This window comes from Octopus sinensis, linkage group LG2 (genome assembly GCF_006345805.1).
Source record: "Octopus sinensis linkage group LG2, ASM634580v1, whole genome shotgun sequence".
Lineage (NCBI taxonomy): Eukaryota > Metazoa > Mollusca > Cephalopoda > Octopoda > Octopodidae > Octopus > Octopus sinensis.
The window spans coordinates 138,963,992-138,982,331 of record NC_042998.1 but is presented as its reverse complement, the minus strand read 5'-3'; the positions used below and the strand labels follow the sequence as shown (position 1 = coordinate 138,982,331).

Sequence of the window (18,340 nt, the reverse complement as noted above, 5' to 3'; positions counted from 1 at the left end):
GGAACAGAAAATACATAATGCTTTATTGTCTTTCTTAGTCATACTCAACTTTACAGTCCAGTATTTTTGAAATTCTCTAATAACCTCTTCAGTTGAATGACATCGTTTCTTAGCTGGTGGTCCTAATATTCTGCACAATGTATAAAGGGCAGAAGGAAAAATACATGAGATAATGATATACGTGAAAAAAGAGGAAAAAGAAAAGTAAAATGTCATTAAGATTAATAAAGTAAAATGTCATTATGATTAATAAGTTTTTTAATTAAAGTAAATAAAAACAAATAGTTTGTTATCCTCGCAAAAAAAAAATGGCAGGATGGGTGCAGCACAGATCAGTAAAGAAAATCAAAGCATGCAACAAATCACAAAATTTCATGGCTGTGAATAATTTGATGCTTACAGTAAATCATTTCAAGACAAGACAACATGTGCAACAATTCAAGCTCATGATAACAATCTGGTGTATGCAATACATGTACTCTATATGCACAATGATCACACAACTACAATGTAAACATTACCATGGTCCTTGCCTTGATGATACATGATTATTGTAAACAAATCTCACCATCATACAAGCAGTGTCCTTTGTTCTCAATCTCCCATGCAAACTTATCCAGCCATGGGAAAATATTTCTTTGGAAACGGGTGAGAATTGGCAACAGGAAGGGCATCCGGCCATAAAAAACCTGCCTCAACAAATTCTGTCTGACTCATGCAAGTATGGAAAAAGTATGAACATTAAAATAATGCTGTTGCTACTGCTGCTGGTTTGGTTCCCATATTTTATATGTTGTTAATGAAATAGTATGTTGTTAACAATTTACTGTTTTCAATGTTAATTAAAATGCAGCATATATGCTATTTGTCAGATATTCTGAAGATTGACAACTTATGGTGCTTCATTAAACTGACCAAACTACAACTTGATAATAATGTCATTGAAAAAATAGAAGGATTGGATCAACTTATAAACCTTGTGTGGCTGGGTAAGAGGTATTTTTTTACATTTGAAATTCTTTTTCCCCATTCCACTGACATTCACTCAGCAGTTTTTATTCATTCAGTTAAAGGTGCCAGCATGGTTGTGAGATTAAGAGACTTGCTTCCCAACCATACTGCTAGAGCGCTCTTAGCTGACCAAAGCCTTAAGAGTGGATTTGGTAGACGTAAACTAGAAGAAGCCCATAGTATGTATGTATGTATGTATGCATGCATGCATGCATACATACATACATACATACATACATACATGCATGCATGTATGTACATTCATTTGTTTGTTTGTTCACCCACCCGCCTGCTTATTCATTTGGTCTCTTTCATTTTCTCTTTTTAATTTTAGAGTAATTTTATAGTACTTGGCAGTAAGGTTGTGAAGGAAATCATCTCATTTTAACCATTATCATTTAAATCTGAAGAAGGTCCTGCAGATTTTTATAGTCCCTGATATCATGATCATGATCATCATCGTTTAACATCCACTTTCCATGCTAGCATGGGTTGGATGACTTGACTGAGGGCTGGCAAACCAGAATGGCTGCAACAGGCTCCAATCTTGATCTGACAGAGTTTCTACAGCTGGATGCCCTTCCTAACGCCAACCACTCCGAGAGTGTAGTGGGTGCTTTTACATGCCACTGGCATGGAGGCCAGTCAGGTGGTACTGGCAACAACCTCGCTCGAATGTTTTTACACATGCCAGTAAGGCAGCACTGGTAACGATCACATTCGAATGGTGCCTTTTACATGCCACCGGCTCATTTGTTGAATATGAATTAAAGATTTGCATTCTCTCCCTAAGATCCCAAGTTCAGCCATATTTTGCTCTAGATAGTTTTGTATGTATCCTGCTGTTTCAATAATAATAAGTATGAAACTGAAAGTGTATCTTGGGTACTGGATTTACAAACTCTTTATTAATGATTCCTCTTTTCCTTGTAATTTTCTAACCACATTGGTGTCCTGAGAGCAGCTGATTTCCAGAGCAGAACTTACCTTTCCCTTCTGATTTCATGCAACTACATCTAGCTGGTTGTGTTTTAACTTGGTGGCAGATTTATTTTTTAAGTATCACCAATATTCTTTTGATCTACCAGCCTCAAAATAGTCAAATAGGTCTGTAGATGTTTTCTTCTTTATTATCCTGTTCCAGACTGTTCTGGCCACTGCATCATACTTCATGGGAAGACATTCTCTCATAGTTGGCAATAATGTGGTTAATGTCTACAGTCTTGGTCTTACACAGCTTACATTTGTTGCCTGTTAATGTTTTCTGCTTCTTATGCTGTAGGTACTTTGTGGGGAACTCTTGTTCTTGAATTGTCTGGAGGAAGCCTTCAAAGAGGAATGTCATAAACTTGTCTGTACCCCACAGCAAGCTCTTGACACGATCAGTCCCTTCTATGGTTCATGTTTTTCATGTCAAGTATCCAAGTACTATCTTCTTAGTGAACTGCTCCATTGTTTTACTTGGTTTTTCTGATAAATAGACTTTACCAATGCTCCTTGGGGAGAGATCTGTATCAGCTCTTATTTCATACCTCTTCTCAAATTCAATAGCTATCCTAATTATGGTTTTTAATTGAGATAATTTTCAACAGGAAGTTAGTTTCCCAGAATTAAGGGTGGCCTCATACAGGTTGATATAAAAGGATTAATCATCACTGTATCAGCAACCACCATGTCATAATTGGAAGAATGCATGCTGTTGTGTGTTTCAGTATTCAAAAACATAGTCTCAAAGCTGGTGAGTAATTTGTGAAAAGAAATTTGGTTCCTTCATTGATTTGGTTGATTTAATTTGTATAAGTTTACTTAGTTGATCAAATACAATTATTGGCTCTTTGCATTTGAGTAAACGGAGGTAGAATATTTCAGTGCATTGACTATAGCAAGGCTTCAATGGCAAAAATATAACCTGATGATTCTTCAGTTGAGAATTTATCATGTTTAATTAGTCTCTGTTCTGTGTCCCCTCTTCTTCACTCTAATATCAAATTTAATATAGAAAAAAAACCCACTTCTACTGATTTGTTGATATACCAAACTAAAATAACAATGTAAAATGTTTGTAAAATGGAATTGCATAGATCATCATCATCATCATTGCCGTCATCGTTGTCGTCATTGTCATCATCATCATCATTTAATGTTTATTTTCTATGCTGTCATGGGTTGTACAGATTGACCAAATCTGACAAGCTAGTTGACAGCATCAGACTCTGATGCTTGTTTAAGTGAAGTTTCTATGGGGCTGGATGCCCATCCTAATGCCAACCACTTTGCAAAATATACAGGGTGCTTTTGTTTTAAGAGGATTCTGTTGTTGTTATTGTTATAGTGGTGGAGTAACTAGTTACCATTCTTGTTGAGGAAGAGAAAACCAAATAATATTTAACCATTTTCTCTTTATTAAATAGATTTGTCCTTTAACAATATTGAAGAAATTGAAGGGCTGGATAACCTAACAAAATTGACTGATCTTTCTCTGTATAATAACAGAATATCAACCATTGCAAACATGGATACTTTAATGGACTTGGAAGTTCTTTCACTTGGAAATAATGATATTAATGATCTCCGAATGGTGAGTAAGAGAATGTTCTCTCTTTCAAGCTCCACCCTGCTCACTCCTTGTGAGTAGCCATGTGATACCTTTACAGCTAAAAATCTATTCTGTTCTGGTCTTTCCTCTCATACTTTCATTTCTGATCTCCAGGTATAAAATTGCCTCCCTTTGTACTTTGGCCTACCCCACCCCACAACATCCATTTGAAGATAACCTTATTCTTGTGATCTGCATGATGATCTCATTAGAGCTGGTTCCACAAAAAAAAAAGTGCCCAATACTGTAAAGTAGTGGAGGCATGTGGCTTAGTGGTTAGGGTGTCAGCATCATGATCATATGATTGTGGTTTCAATTCTTGGACCGGGCGATGCGTTGTGTTCTTGAGCAAAACACTTCATTTCACGTTGCTCCAGTCCACTCAGCTGGCAAAAATGAGTAACATTGTGATGGACTGGCATCCCGTCCAGCTGGGGAACACATAACATCATTGAAACCGGGAAACCGGGCCTATGAGCCTGGCTAGACTTTAAAAGGACACAGGAGGCGTGTGGCTTAGTGGCTAGGGTGTCAGCATCATGATCGTAAGATTGTGGTTTAGATTCCTGGACCGGGCGACGCGTTGTGTTCTTGAGCAAAACACTTCATTTCACGTTGCTCCAGTCCACTCAGCTGGCAAAAATGAGTAACATTGCGATGGACTGGCATTCCATCCAGCTGCGGAACACATATGTCATTGAAACCAGGAAACCAGGCCCATGAGCCTGGCTAGGCTTTAAAAGGGCGCAATTATTTATTATTACTGTAAAGAAACTAATGTTATGAAGTGTATCCACCCACAGAAACCATGCCAAAGCAGACATTGGAGCACAATGCATTTCTAGGTGCCAAACTGTCCACTCTATGCCAGCATGGAACATGCATGCTAAAAGGTGATGATAATAGTAATAGTGGTGGTGGTGGTGGTGATGATGATTGTGGTATTGATGTTGGCAGTGATGATAATAGTAATGATGATGATGATGATAATGATGACATCAGTGACAATGACTACAAAGACATTATTGTCATAGTGACTGAATCAATGTTAATCTTTGGTCATATTGCAGAGCAGTATCAACGCTGAGAGCCAACAAAACACTTTCTAATTAGATGTCTCTCTTGTTACTTGCAACATCAAACTGTAAAAATCCTGTTTTTAACTTTTCAAGACCAAGACTTGTCCCCGTAGTTCTCACTACATATATTCACTACATATATAATAAACAAAATCATCATCATTGTCATCATTATCATCATCATCATCATCGTCATCATTGTTATTGGCATTATCATCATCATCATCATTCTTGTCGTCATCATAATTATCATCATCATTATCATCATCATCTTCTTCATCCTCATCATCATCATTTTCATCATCATAATAATATAACTGGAGAATACTGCCTGCTTCATATTGAGTTGCTCTCTCACAGATTCTGCATAAACTACATTAATTATGATTTCTACAATCAAAGCAGATGAAGATCTTGTTTTTTTTTTACTTTTCTTTTCTTTCTTTTTGTTCCACATTTTTGCATCAACCTTCTTCGCATTATTTTTTTTTCTCCTGGCTCTTCTCTCATGTTTTCTCATTGTCCAGTGTCCTGGTTTTAAATATATCTAACATATGATGAACTGAGCCTGAAAGATTGCTTGGAGAAGATACATGGCATGTTATATAAATCTATTAATTTAATGTGTCATAAAAGTGTGAAACTAATAGTAGCTATTCTGTAATTATGTATATTAAATGATTACTCTTGTTTATCAGTATAAAGACCCTATCAACTATTTAGAAACAACATTAATTTTATTTATAACCCTTTACGAGGTCAAACAAGATCATGTGCTCTCTTCTCTCTCCTCGTTTTGGTCTTTCTCTCTCCACTTACTTCCTCATACTTCATCTATTTCCCTTTCTGATCCAGGCTCTTTAATGAATATGGAGGTGTATGGCTTAGCGGTTAAGGGTGTTGGACTCATGATTGTAAGATTGTGGTTTCAATTCTTGGACCAGGTGAGGCGTTGTGTTCTTGAACAAAACACTTCATTTTACATTGCTCCAGTCCACTCAGCTGGCAAAAATGAGTAATCCTGTAATCGACCAACATCCTATCCAGTGAGGAATATAAACACTGGAGAAACCAAGAAACCAGCCCTATGATTCTGTATAACTTGGGAAGGACCTTTACCCTGCTTTATCCCTTTACTTTTTAGGATTTCCTCATTATTAACTTGATACTAACTTGAGCTTTTCACTCTCTGACCACATTTGGGTGATCTGAATCATTTGGCACTATGTACTTGTTCTTGAGAAGTTCTAATATTTACCTGATGAAAACACTTTTTTTGCGTGATGCAACACTTCTGCCCATCAATAAAAAACATGTCTGAAACAGCTGTAGTGAACCACAATCCATCTATTTTTTAGGTGTGGCTGTGTGGTAAGAAGCGTGTTTCTCAATCACATGGTTCCAGGTTCAGTCCCACTGTGTGACACCTTAGGCAAATGTCTTCCACTATAGCCTCAGGCTGACCAAAACCTCATGAATGGATTTGGTAGACAGAAACTGAAAGAAGCTCGTTGTCTATATATGTATATATCTTTGTGTCTGTGCTTGTCCTCCCCATCACCACTTGACAACCAGTGTTAGTATATTTACATCCCTGTAACTTAGCAGTTCAGCAAAAGAGACTGGTAGAATAAGTACTGGGCTTAAAAAATAGGCCTTTGAGTCAATTTGTTTGATAAATTCCCAGAAAGCTGCAGTGAGATGACTGAAACCAATAAAAGTATATATACGTATATATATATATATATATATATATATATATATATATATATATATATATATATATACATATATATATATATATATTATATATATGTGTGTGTGTGTATGTGTGTATGTGTATGTGTGTGTGTGTTGGTTTTCTTTTAGGTTCCATCTAATCAAATCTACTCACAAGGCATTGGTTGGCCTGGGGCTATAGTAGAAGATATGTGTCCAGAGTGCCTTGTAGTGAAATTGAACCCAAGACCACATGGTTGTGATTCTTTCTCATGGATTATCTATCAATGCTAATAAATGTTAATTGTCTAACCTTTTTTCAGATCTTGTATCTACGAAAATTCAAAAAGCTAAAAATGATTAACTTAGCTGGTAATCCCTTCTGTGAGATGGAAGACTATAAAACGACAGTTGTTGTTTATCTCAACTGGGTGGAGTATGTCGATTATGCCTTAGTCAAGGAAGAATTTGTAAGTATTCTTTCTTATATCTTAACACTACTACCACTACCACCACCACCACCACCACCACAACCACCACCACCACCACCACTACCATCATCAGTCATTACTACTGCCAGAACCAACAACGATATATTCCTAGTCCCTCTCTCCTCCACATGCATTATTAAACCTACTATTAACAATACTATTATTAACACTACATCACATGGCTATCGTCATCATCAGCATTTCCACCTCCACTATTACTACTACTACTACTGCTGCTGCTGTTGTTGTTGTTGTTAAGCAACAAGATAGGTAAGGGTGATTAGGTCATGGTCTAGGGTTTAGGGGCTGGAGACCCCAGACCTTGGAAAAAAAAATTTGGTCGTCTTGTTGTAGTCGAGGGCTCTTCATTGACACCTGACACCACTGGGAGGTGGCCCTCGATGTCGTTGGAAATGGAGATCTCCAGGTCCAAATTCTTGAACGGCTGCTGCTGTTGCTGCTGCTGCTGCTGCTGCTTCTACTACTACTACTACTACTACTACTACTACTACTACTACTACTACTACTACTACTACTACTACTCCCATCTTCATTATCAGTATTATATACCAACACAGGCAGTGAACTGACAAAAGCGTTAGCATGTTGAACAAATTACTTGGCATTTCTTCTGGTTCTTTATGTTTTGAGTTCAAATGCTGCCAATGTCAACTTTGCCTTTCATCCTTTTGTGATTGTGTTTTTGTAAGGCATGAAGTAAAGTTTGCTCTTACTTTGAGTTGCAACTGTTGACAATCACTCCAAATGTCGGATCATGGGAAAGCCAGCCAAACCTCACAGTTATAACCACATGTCGACTCTGCCGATTCCTCGCCAACAAGGACTATTACACCATGACTGCTTGCAGCACACGACTTGCCTCACCACAGACCCTCGTAAGAAAGAGGCTGTCTGCTTGCAGTTGTGACATCATGTCATCACTCTTCCAGTCCCTTTGTGAATATAGAATAGCCAGAAATCATACAGTAGTTTTATCTGTGCACTACTGACCTAACTTACTAACAAAAAGCACCAACCTCTTCATGAGCACCTTGACCAAAATCTTAAAACTCTGCATTCTGCAGAGTTATGTGCTGAAAATTGTCAATGGTGCACTGTTTGTTGGCATCTTTCTTTAGCTAGAGGTAATATTTATTTCCACTTACCGTAAATCCTCGAGTATAGTCCGCCCTTGAGTATAATATGCAGGGGATTTTTAGGGGGCTGTACCTCTGAAAAACCTAAACCTTGTGTATAATACGCACCTCTTCTCTAACTTGAGTCAAGGAGGTTCATATAACGTCCTTGGTTTGTAAAAATGTATATGGTAACGTCCTTTATTATTATTGTATATATAACATAATGCCAACATGTAGCTTTTTTGTGCATTTTGTTTGCAGAAAATAAAGAAATAACAGTAATAACATTTAATATATGTTGCTTACTGCAAATTATGGATGATTCTTTTATGACTTCATTGCTTTCAGGCTTAGCTTAAGGTATTTTCGCGCCCGACATCACAAAATGTGTCTGAATAAACATTGCTGGACAGCAAATAGAGACTTGGACATTGCTTAGAAAATATTTTTCATTTTTAACCTCATATATAGTACGCACTAGGGATTTTGACCTTTAAATTTTGGGAAAAAAATGCGGATTATACTCGAGGATTTACAGTTAATGTGGATGTTCTGTTAGAACAAACTTCACTGCAGTAGGTAACACAAGAGAAATGCTCATAAAGTTTGTTCTAACAGAACAGTCATATTTAAGTGGGAATAAATATTATCTCTTGGTATTAATACTGCCTCTGTTGTTAATATATACTGTCCTTAGCTATGTCACTATCCCTAGCTAAGAAAGCTGGAAATATTTTCCATCTGCTACCGATTGTGAGAGATGTCAAGAGAGAGGCAAAGAAGTTTGGTATGATTCTATGAAGCTTGCAGAGAGGTCTTTGCAAAGTAGTTAATTTTCCCCTCATATAGCTGCCACTCATAACAAGCTGTATCTCAGTAGTCATCTTTTTAGCTTTTATTTTTTTTAGTTGTTTCAGTAATTGGAATGCAGCCCATACTGGGGTACTGCCTTGAAAGGGTTTTATAAAACAAACTGACCCCAGTACTTCTCTTTTCTGGTACTTACTCTGGTGGTATTTTTTTCCTTTGCCAAACTTTAAGTTATGGGGGGATTCAAACAACCCAACACCAGTTGTCAAACAGTGGGTGATGAAGAAAAAAGACACACACACACAACAGACTTCCACACAGTTTCTATCTACTAGATTCACTCACATGTCTTGGATCTACAGTAGTAGACACTTGCCCATGGTGCCATGCAATGAGACAGAACCTAAAACCACATATTTGCAATGTGAACTTCTTAACCACATAGCCACTTTTTTCTCATATTTTTTAGCGAGAAAATGCTCTCAGGAAAATGCAAACATCTCTTGATGCACTTGTTGAGTCTGAGATGAAAATCCAACAGAAAGAGGAAGAACAACGACTGATGAGAGAAGAATATAAGAAAGATATGGTAATCACAATCTGTTTCTCTTTCTCTGCATCTCATCCTGGTCCTTTTTGCATTTATTCTTTCTTCTACCCACTAAGGCTCACATTACTCAGAATTGGTGAAGACTATTTAGATTTAAGAGGATCCTTGGGCAAGGAAGCCTCACAAGCACTAGTGTTGCAATAGAGGGCTTCATGTGCCATTTGTGAAGTGGTAGATGAACTAATGGAGATACCATAGAGCCAAGGGAACTCTTAGTTTTGCCTTGTTGAAGGTATGGCAACCTCTCTAGAGCTGGTGCCAGAAAAAATGATTCCAGTACCCTTTATAAAGTGGTTGGCATTAGGAAGGACATCAAGTTGAATGAAACCATGTCGAATGAATATGGACAAAAAAGGTATGGCCCACTAGCTAAACTTAGGAGGGCCACAGCTTAAACAAAAACTCAGATTGTAATGACCTATCAGTTCCATGACAGTGGACATTCTTCTATCATTCTATTATTGGTTTCAGAAGCTGTAGCCATGCTGGGGCACTACCATTAAAAAATAAATTATCTATTACCAAAGTTTTCGAACCTAAGCAAGAAAACTCCAATAGATTTCTAGTCCATTGCTTTAACCACTTGTCCACAATGTCCTAAATTAGAACTAGAAGGGGAAAAAAAGAAAAGCAAAAATGATGCTGCTTAACATACAGTGGCTTTGAAAATGAAAAGCTATGCCTAAATTAACCCTTTAGCATTCAGATTATTCTGTCAAATGTAAAGCTTATTCACTCACATTGTTTTGAATTGATCATGCTTTATATTATGGCTTTCAGATTTTTAAGATATAACTGTTAATTTTTAGAATGATATTGTAGGGTTAGTGTGAAGGCCTGATCTGTCCAGTTTGAATATAAAACAGAAAGAATATTTTGGTCAGATATTAAGGAATCAAAACTGGTTCATGATTTGGAGCCTTGCTAGAGTCTTACCTCTGTACTCGACTACTCACCACTTCCTTTAGTTTCTTTTAGAGGTCTATGTCTTCATGCTTTTCTCAAGGACATTAACAACACAAGAAAAGTGTCTTGGCTGCAATTAGAAAATGAAGTTGTCATACAACTCTGAATCACAGCCAGCGGGTGGTGTATGCTGTTACTGTATGAAGTTGCCTACAACTATTATATTACAAAAAAAACAAACAAAAAAAACAAAACAAACAACTTTAGAATGCAAAAGAAACCCTTTTGGAATTTATTTTTCCGAAATGCTTAATATTGTGGTTGTTGTTATTGTTTCCCAAGGTGTTTTCTTATTTCTCTCTCTCTCCTCACTCTCTCTTCTTTTCTGTTGAGTATTGATATCTTATTCTCAAATTTCTATCTGAAAAATCTGAGAGGAAGAAAAAGTATTGTGTGTGTATGTGTGTGTGTGTGTGTGCATGTGTGTGTGTGTGTGTGTGTGCATGTGTGTGTGTTTTCTGGGTGTATGTGAGACTTATAAAAGTCAAAGTTCAACAGCTATAGATGAGAGAGAATTAGTGTCTCAGGTTTAACTATGGAAAGGTTTCTATTATTAGTATAAAATTGATTATTCTTAAAGAATGAAGAATTGACTAAAAGAAGTGAAATGAAATGATATAAAATTAAAGGAAATCAAAGAAAAATAGTTCAAATTTAGTAGCTTTTTCTTTTTTGTTGATTATAAGAATGGGATACTTCTATCTCACCAAACTTTGGTGTAAAATTCTCAACAGTCTGATTGTGGTGCTGCAATTCCTACATTTATTTCATGACATGATTCAAGAATTGTAGTGTGTTCTCTCTTAGAGAAGGATCTTTTCAAAATCAATGCATTTCCTTTCACAGGAATTGTGGTTTTTGCTTTTGAGTTTCCATTTCCTTGAGATTCTCAAAATTTACTCAGTAGAAAAACGCAGTAAAATAATGTGGAAAATTTTATATTGAGTAACCTAAAGTTCTATAACCCTGCCCCTCAGGAATACTTTTACTTGTGATACCCACTTAGGAAACCCATTGTTCCATACCAGGGTGCAGCATTGTCTGTTATAGGAATCACTGACCTAAAATGATGGTACTGAAAGATGACAGACCCTATTGCTTGATATTCAGTGAGTCAGCACATACATTTTATGTACTTTTGTGCAAAAAACAAAACAAAAACGTTGGTGTGGATGCTGATGCCACATAAAAAAGCACCCAATACACTCTGTAAAGTGGTTGGCATGAGGAAGAGCATCTGGCTGTAGAAACTAAGTTAAAACAAACTATGGAACCTGGTGTGCCCCTGGTCTTGCCAGTTCCTGTCAAGCCATCCAACCCATGCCAGCATGGAAACAGATGTTAAATAACAATGACGACAATGACAATAATGATGATGACTTTCATAAATCTTGAGACATATTTTTTCTATGTTTTACTTGTTTCACTCATTGGATTGCAGCCATGTTGGGATACCACCTTGAAGGATTTAGTCCCCAGTATTTCTCTTTTAAGTCTAGTACTTGTTCTGTTGTTTGCTTTTGGCCAAACTGCTAAGTTATGGGGGATGTAAATAAACCAACAGCAGTTGTCACTAATTCGTTCATCTCTGATTTGGGATAACAAGGAATATACTCAATTGTGAAACATGGAAACATGTTATGCTTATCATAGTGTGATCTGTGGTAACATGAGTCAGCAATCCATTGGAGATTCTGCATGTACCACAAGAACGCACCCCAACAATTACCCACAGTCCTTAGCTACCCAGAATGCACTCACTATTACTTGTGTTTACATGACTGTGCAGCAAGGCTGTGTGATTTTTATAATGAATTACATATTGGCACCCATCAACGATGAAAAGTGAAAATACAAAGGCACCTGGTCCTAACAATTAATGCAGACAAGTGATTTTTTTACAAGGAAAGGTAGAGATGATCAAGAAAATATGTGATGATAGAAGCTTCACTGCTGTGTGCTGCAGTTTGGTGTCAATGAATTTGCCATATGTCTCCTTCACAAAGTGCATGAAGATGATTCATTTATCACTGTGCTTTTTTGAGACCAAACCCTCATGATAAACGACAATGGATATATAGGCACAGCTGTGGTTGTGTGGTAAGAAACTTGTTTCCCAACCACATGGTTCTGGGTTCAGTTCTACTGTGTGATGCCTTAGGTAAATGTCTTCTACTATAGCCTCAGGCTGACCAAAGCCTTGTGATTGGATTTGGTAGACAGAAACTGAAAGAAGCTTGTCATGTCAATGAATTTGCTATTCATTTCCTTTACAAACTACATGAAGATGATTCATTTATCACTGTGCTTCTTTGAGACCAAACTCCCATGATAAACAAGAATAGATATATAGGTGCAGCTGTGACTGTGTGATAAGAAACTTGCTTCCCAACCACATCGTTCTGGGTTCAGTTCTACTGCATGACACCTTGGGCAAATGTCTTCTACTATAGCCTCAGGCTGACCAAAGTCTTGTGATAAGATTCGGTAGACAGAAATTGAAAGAAGCTTGTCATCATCATTATCATCATCGTTTAACATCCGCTTTCCATGCTAGCATGGGCTGGATGATTTGACTGAGGTCTGGTAAACCAGATGGCTGCACCAGGCTCCAATCTGATCTGGCAGAGTTTCTACAGCTGGATGCCCTTCCTAATGCCAACCACTCCAAGAGTGTAGTGGGTGCTTTTACATGCCACCGGTACGAGGGCCAGTCAGGCAGTACTGGCAACAGCCACTCTCAAATGGTGCTATATTTGTTTGTGTGTGTGTCTTTGTGCTATTGCTTGACAACTGATGTTGGTGTGGTTATGTCCCCATAATTTAACAGTTCAGCAAAGTGACTGATAGAATATGTACCAGGCTTAACGAAAAAGGGAAAAATAAGTACTGAGATCACTTCATTTGACTAAAAATTTTCAAGGCAGTGCTCCCGCATGACTGCAGTCTAATGACTGAAACAAGTGAAAGATAAAAAGATATATCACAATCACTACTCTGACATTGGCCATCACAAAATATAAACACTACCCAAACATCACACAACTACCTCTGTCTCAACCAGTGTAAACACTACTATCAGAGCAGCAACAACAATAACAAATGCATTGGAATTTTTATTCTGCTAAGACTAGCGGCACCAAGATGTGAAATAACAAACAATATGTGCAGGGTTAGACAAGTAGACAGATAAATAGAGAGTGGATAGCTAGCTAGATAGATAGAGAGAAAGAGAGAGATGGTGAGAGAGAGAAAGAGAGAAAGAGATAGATAGATAGATAGATAAATAGATAGATAGATAGATAGATAGATAGGTAGATAAATAGATAGATAGATAGATAGATAGATAGATAGATAGATAGATAGATAGATAGATAGATAGATAGATATACAGATAGCTAGATAGATAGAGAGAGAGAGACAGAGTGACAGACAGACAGAATGATAGACAGGTGGTGGAAGAAGAAAAAGAAGAAAGAAATGAGAGAGAGAGAAAGAGGGAGAGAGAGACAAGCTATATGTGTGCACAAGTGTGTATATGTGTGTGTCTGTGTTTGTATTTGTGTGTGTGTGTGGTGTGTGTGTGTGTGCATAAAAAGATGCTCTCACATGAACAGCAGGTGACTAACTTGAGAACAAAAGCTTTATGCATCTGAGTAGATGTTGTTGAGACACATTTTGAAATCATCCTGTGACCTTGCTGACAATCTGTATTAAGCCCTAGCAGACATACTGATGACACTGGCCTCATATTATGTTTACCTTTATTAATTAACACATTGAAAACTATTCAACTGCTGAAGTACAGGGATAGCTGACTAGCATGCACACACTTACACACCCTCACATACACACACGCATGTGCACTTTCATTTTGGAATCGCCAATACTTTGTTATCTCCCCTTCTTCCTAGTCTCCTGTCCAACTACCTTCTTCCAACCAGTCGTATGATTGACTGTTAAATCCACAAATTCTTTTTATTCTCTCTCTGTTTATTTCATTTTGTTCCTTTCTGTTGAAGTGTGTAGGCTCAAAACATAAAAGCCTTTCTCACCTTCCCAAGTGTCAAACTAATACACCTTGTTTGTTTATACACCTGTCTTTGTCTTTTGTTTTTCTGTAAATTTCAACTATATATATATACATACATTCATATATATATATATATATATATATATATATATATATATATATATATATATATATATATATAGGTTAGTAGAATTAGTGGTTGAAATAACTGTCTAAGGGATAAGAATATCTGTTTTTTCTATAAATTACCTATGTTAAGCCTGGGCATAGATATGCAAGCATACTATGTTCATAGGATGTAGGCAATAACAAAATAAATAAGAGTTTATCAGGAATCAAATTTAAATTAAGCAGAAAATGGAGAAAATTCTTGATCAACAAACAAATTGACTACTATTGATTATTATTTTATTCAATACAAAACCATTTCTGCTTCCAATGTTTGTCACTGCTGCCAAAGAAAATTCTGAGAATAATATTCATCATATGCTATAGCACATCTGATCTGGTACATGGAACTTCATCAGAATGCGGACAAATGCATAAAATAAGAGAAGAGAAGAGAAAAGAACAGGGCCTCGAGATGGGGAAAGAAGGCTTAAAATATTTGAATCATACCATTTTGCAGTGTAATGCTTGAAGTCGAGCAAATGACTAAACTAGAAAATTATTTGGTGGATCAATCTTTCTTTGGGGGTACCAGGGTGTATAAATAATTAAAAAAATAAAACAAGTACTTTGATATAATGGGATTCGCCAATAGGTCTAGAAAAAGAATTAAATAAAAAGAACTTAAGAATTTGTAAATAGTACTAATTAATATTTATCCAAATAACATACCCATAAAATTATTACATTAATATACTTACTGATATATTTTAAAGACCAACCACCTGTTGTCCATAATGGGATTGACCAAAGTCCAGCCATCAATATAATTGGTCAGTTAAACTTAAAAACCAAGGGCAAGCTTAGACCATTATAGGGATAGATGTAAATGAAAAAGAAAATAAAAATAGAATTTTTTTTGTATGAAGAAGTAGCATATATCATAAGTGGCCCAAAGCCACTTATGCCATTATAAACCAACCAAATATGTAAACAAGCACTGTGCTTGCTTTAAGACACATGGCATATTTTATAAATATACCTGTTCAAGTATCATAAGAGTATGAAACTATTAGTAGCTCTTTCAGTTGTGTATTTAAATTGCAGACAGGCTCACCCCTTGCAATCTTCTCCAGCTGAGCAGCTCCTAATCTCATGGGCTCATAGGTACTGCTGCCATGTAAATAGCACCTGTGCCAGTGCCACATAAGAGCACTCAGTACACTCTGTAAAGTGGTTGGTATTAGGAAGGGCATCCAGCCATAGAAACCATGCCAAAACAAACAGGGAGCCTGAACAGTCCTTCAACTAGTTAGCTCCTGTCAAACCGTCCAATCCATGCCAGCGTGGAAAATGGATGTTAAATGATGATGATGATGATGATGATATATCACTGTATCACTGTATTGACTAGGCTATCAGATGCTGGTCACAATGTGCTTCCTCAAATTTTGATAGCTTTTGAATGATATGACCTGACTGGCTAAGCAGGCAGGCCAACATTTCCCTTAAATGGAAAATCAGTCTGCTGCAGGATTACCCATTTACAAATGAGTGGACTGGAGCAATGTGAAATGAAGTGCTTTGCTCAGAAACACAATGCACTGCTGGTCTAGGGATCAAAACCATGATCTTGTGATTGTAAGTGCAACACACTAACCACTGGGCCATTGCCTTCTCTCTCTCTCTCCTCTCTCTCTCTCTCTCTCTCTCACACACAGATATCCTTATCATCATTAACATTCATCTTCCATGCTGGCATAGGTTAAACAGTTCAACAGGATCTGACAAGTCAGAGGATTGTCATGTTTCAGTGTCTATTTTAGCATTGTTTCTTCTGTGATAGCAACAGAGCCATTTTAACAGCAAAAAACAAAGCAATGCACTGGAACCTCTGTGTACACAACTATAGAGTATAAAGATTAGCTTTTGGCTCAAACAAAAAGAAGAAAATGCTTTGAGAACTTAATCATGGATAAAGGTAAGAAAGTATTTACAATTTTTACCAAAATATGCAACCAGTTTCAGTCATTTTAAGAGGATTTAGTCATGCTGATAGGCACTCCTGCTGCTTGTAGGTGAACTTGATATCATAAAAGATTAATTTAATTTATTTTAATTCATTTTTCCTTTTATTTAAGCCTTACTAAATAGTCTTTCGAAAGTGATTGAAACTGGTTGAATATTTTGATAAAACATTAATACTTTCTTACTTTTATCTCTGATAAAGTTCTCAAAAGCATTTTCTTTTCTTTGTTTCTCTAACATAAATCTGATATATATGTACACACACGTACACATTTTGCTTGTTATGTTATATTTTGTATTAAAGAAATTGTTGTTCTCCATTTTGCAGGAGGCATATGTAGAAAGCTTCAAAGATGATCTTCTTTATATAAGCTTGTATGCAGATGATGTTGAAGGCAGGAAACTGAATGACATGCCTGGTATTGCAGATGAAATGATCTAATATCCATGACTTTATCATATATCTCTTGATGTATTTTTATATATATCATTTTAACAAATTGATCCATAGGTAAATCACATAGTACAAAGGTAAAACGAAACTTATTTATTCTTTAATGTGGAATTTTTGTAGTAAGCATCACATAGTAGAAGCAAGCCTTTAGGAAGCTGAGTCCATTCTTTTTTTTCCATTTTCACCTAATCTATACAATCACCACCTATTCTTCCCTGCACTCCCTCTGACTCATATTTATTGTTAACGACCTCTAAACCCTTCTTCTTCATTCATTATATCCACCCCATCACCCCTATTCATCCCCACTTTCCCTGTACATTCTTACAACCCCTACCTGTCTACAGTTCTTGTTCTTTCGTCCCCACTCAACTTTTATTCACTGTATATTTCATTTCTCTTTCTAGTTCCATCTTGGTTACTCCCATGTAGTTCTACTGTAAGAAACCTGTTTGGGCCCATTCTTTCATACATTAAATGATGATGATGATGATGATGATGATGATGGTGATGATGATGGTGATGGTGGTGGTGGTGGTGGTGGTGGTCGTCGTCGTCGTCGTTGTCATCTTTGGCGTCGGTGGTGTCATCGTCGTTATTTAATGTTCATTTGACATACTGGCATGGTTTGGACATTTTGACTGGAGCTGGCAAGCCAGAGGACTGTACCAAATTCCAGTGTCTGCTTTGGCAGGGATTCTATTGGTTGGATGCCCTTCTGAACACCAATCACTTAAATAAGTGTATTGGGTGCTTTTTATGTGGTAAAACCTCCCCTGTCTCTACTTTACTTCCACTCAGTCAAAGAGGATCTTTAATACTGTGAGCTGCGTGGCATCATGCTAAGGGATTGAACTATGAGAAGGTGGTGACAGAGCATCCTCATTTTCACTGGTTTGTAAACTATGACTTCCTGTCAGTATTCATCTGTTTGTAGTCCACCATGAAAGCATGTTTGGGTTTCTTGACATGTTGTGTGATCTTTTTAAACAAAGGGCTCATTCATACAGAGTCCTTTGATTTCAGTTCTTTACACACAACATGTCCAGATTGTTCAGTAGAGTGGAAGATTATTACCCCAGTTGGAAACAAGTGGGAGTTGGTGACAGAAAGGGCATCTGGTCATAGGATCTCTGCTTCAGTATACACTCACCCAAGCATAGAAAAGTAGACATTAAAAAAACTGCAGCTTGCTGGTTAAATAAATACCAATGTTTTCTGATTAGCATTTAAACTGACTATATCTGGCCCAAATAAAGGCGGTGAGCTAGCAGAGATGTTAGCATGCTGGGTGAA

At 36.9% G+C, this 18,340-nt stretch overlaps 1 protein-coding gene and 1 long non-coding RNA gene across 2 annotated transcripts in view; one reads left to right on the top strand and one right to left on the bottom strand.

The window, feature by feature from the left end:
• Positions 1-18,340, top strand: part of LOC115232669 (dynein regulatory complex subunit 3-like) — a 75,750-nt gene that overhangs the window by 17,535 nt on the left and 39,875 nt on the right. Inside the window, exons 3-7 of the mRNA XM_029802688.2 lie at positions 873-989; positions 3,423-3,589; positions 6,729-6,875; positions 9,315-9,434; positions 16,919-17,031. Coding sequence (XP_029658548.1) covers positions 873-989; positions 3,423-3,589; positions 6,729-6,875; positions 9,315-9,434; positions 16,919-17,031 — 664 coding nt within the window. The remainder of the gene's footprint in view (positions 1-872; positions 990-3,422; positions 3,590-6,728; positions 6,876-9,314; positions 9,435-16,918; positions 17,032-18,340) is intronic.
• LOC118761694 lies at positions 9,435-15,389 on the bottom strand. Its single transcript, XR_004997570.1, has 3 exons — positions 15,247-15,389; positions 13,059-13,060; positions 9,435-9,445 (listed from the first exon to the last, which is right to left on the bottom strand). It is a non-coding gene; the product is annotated as an uncharacterized LOC118761694 (long non-coding RNA).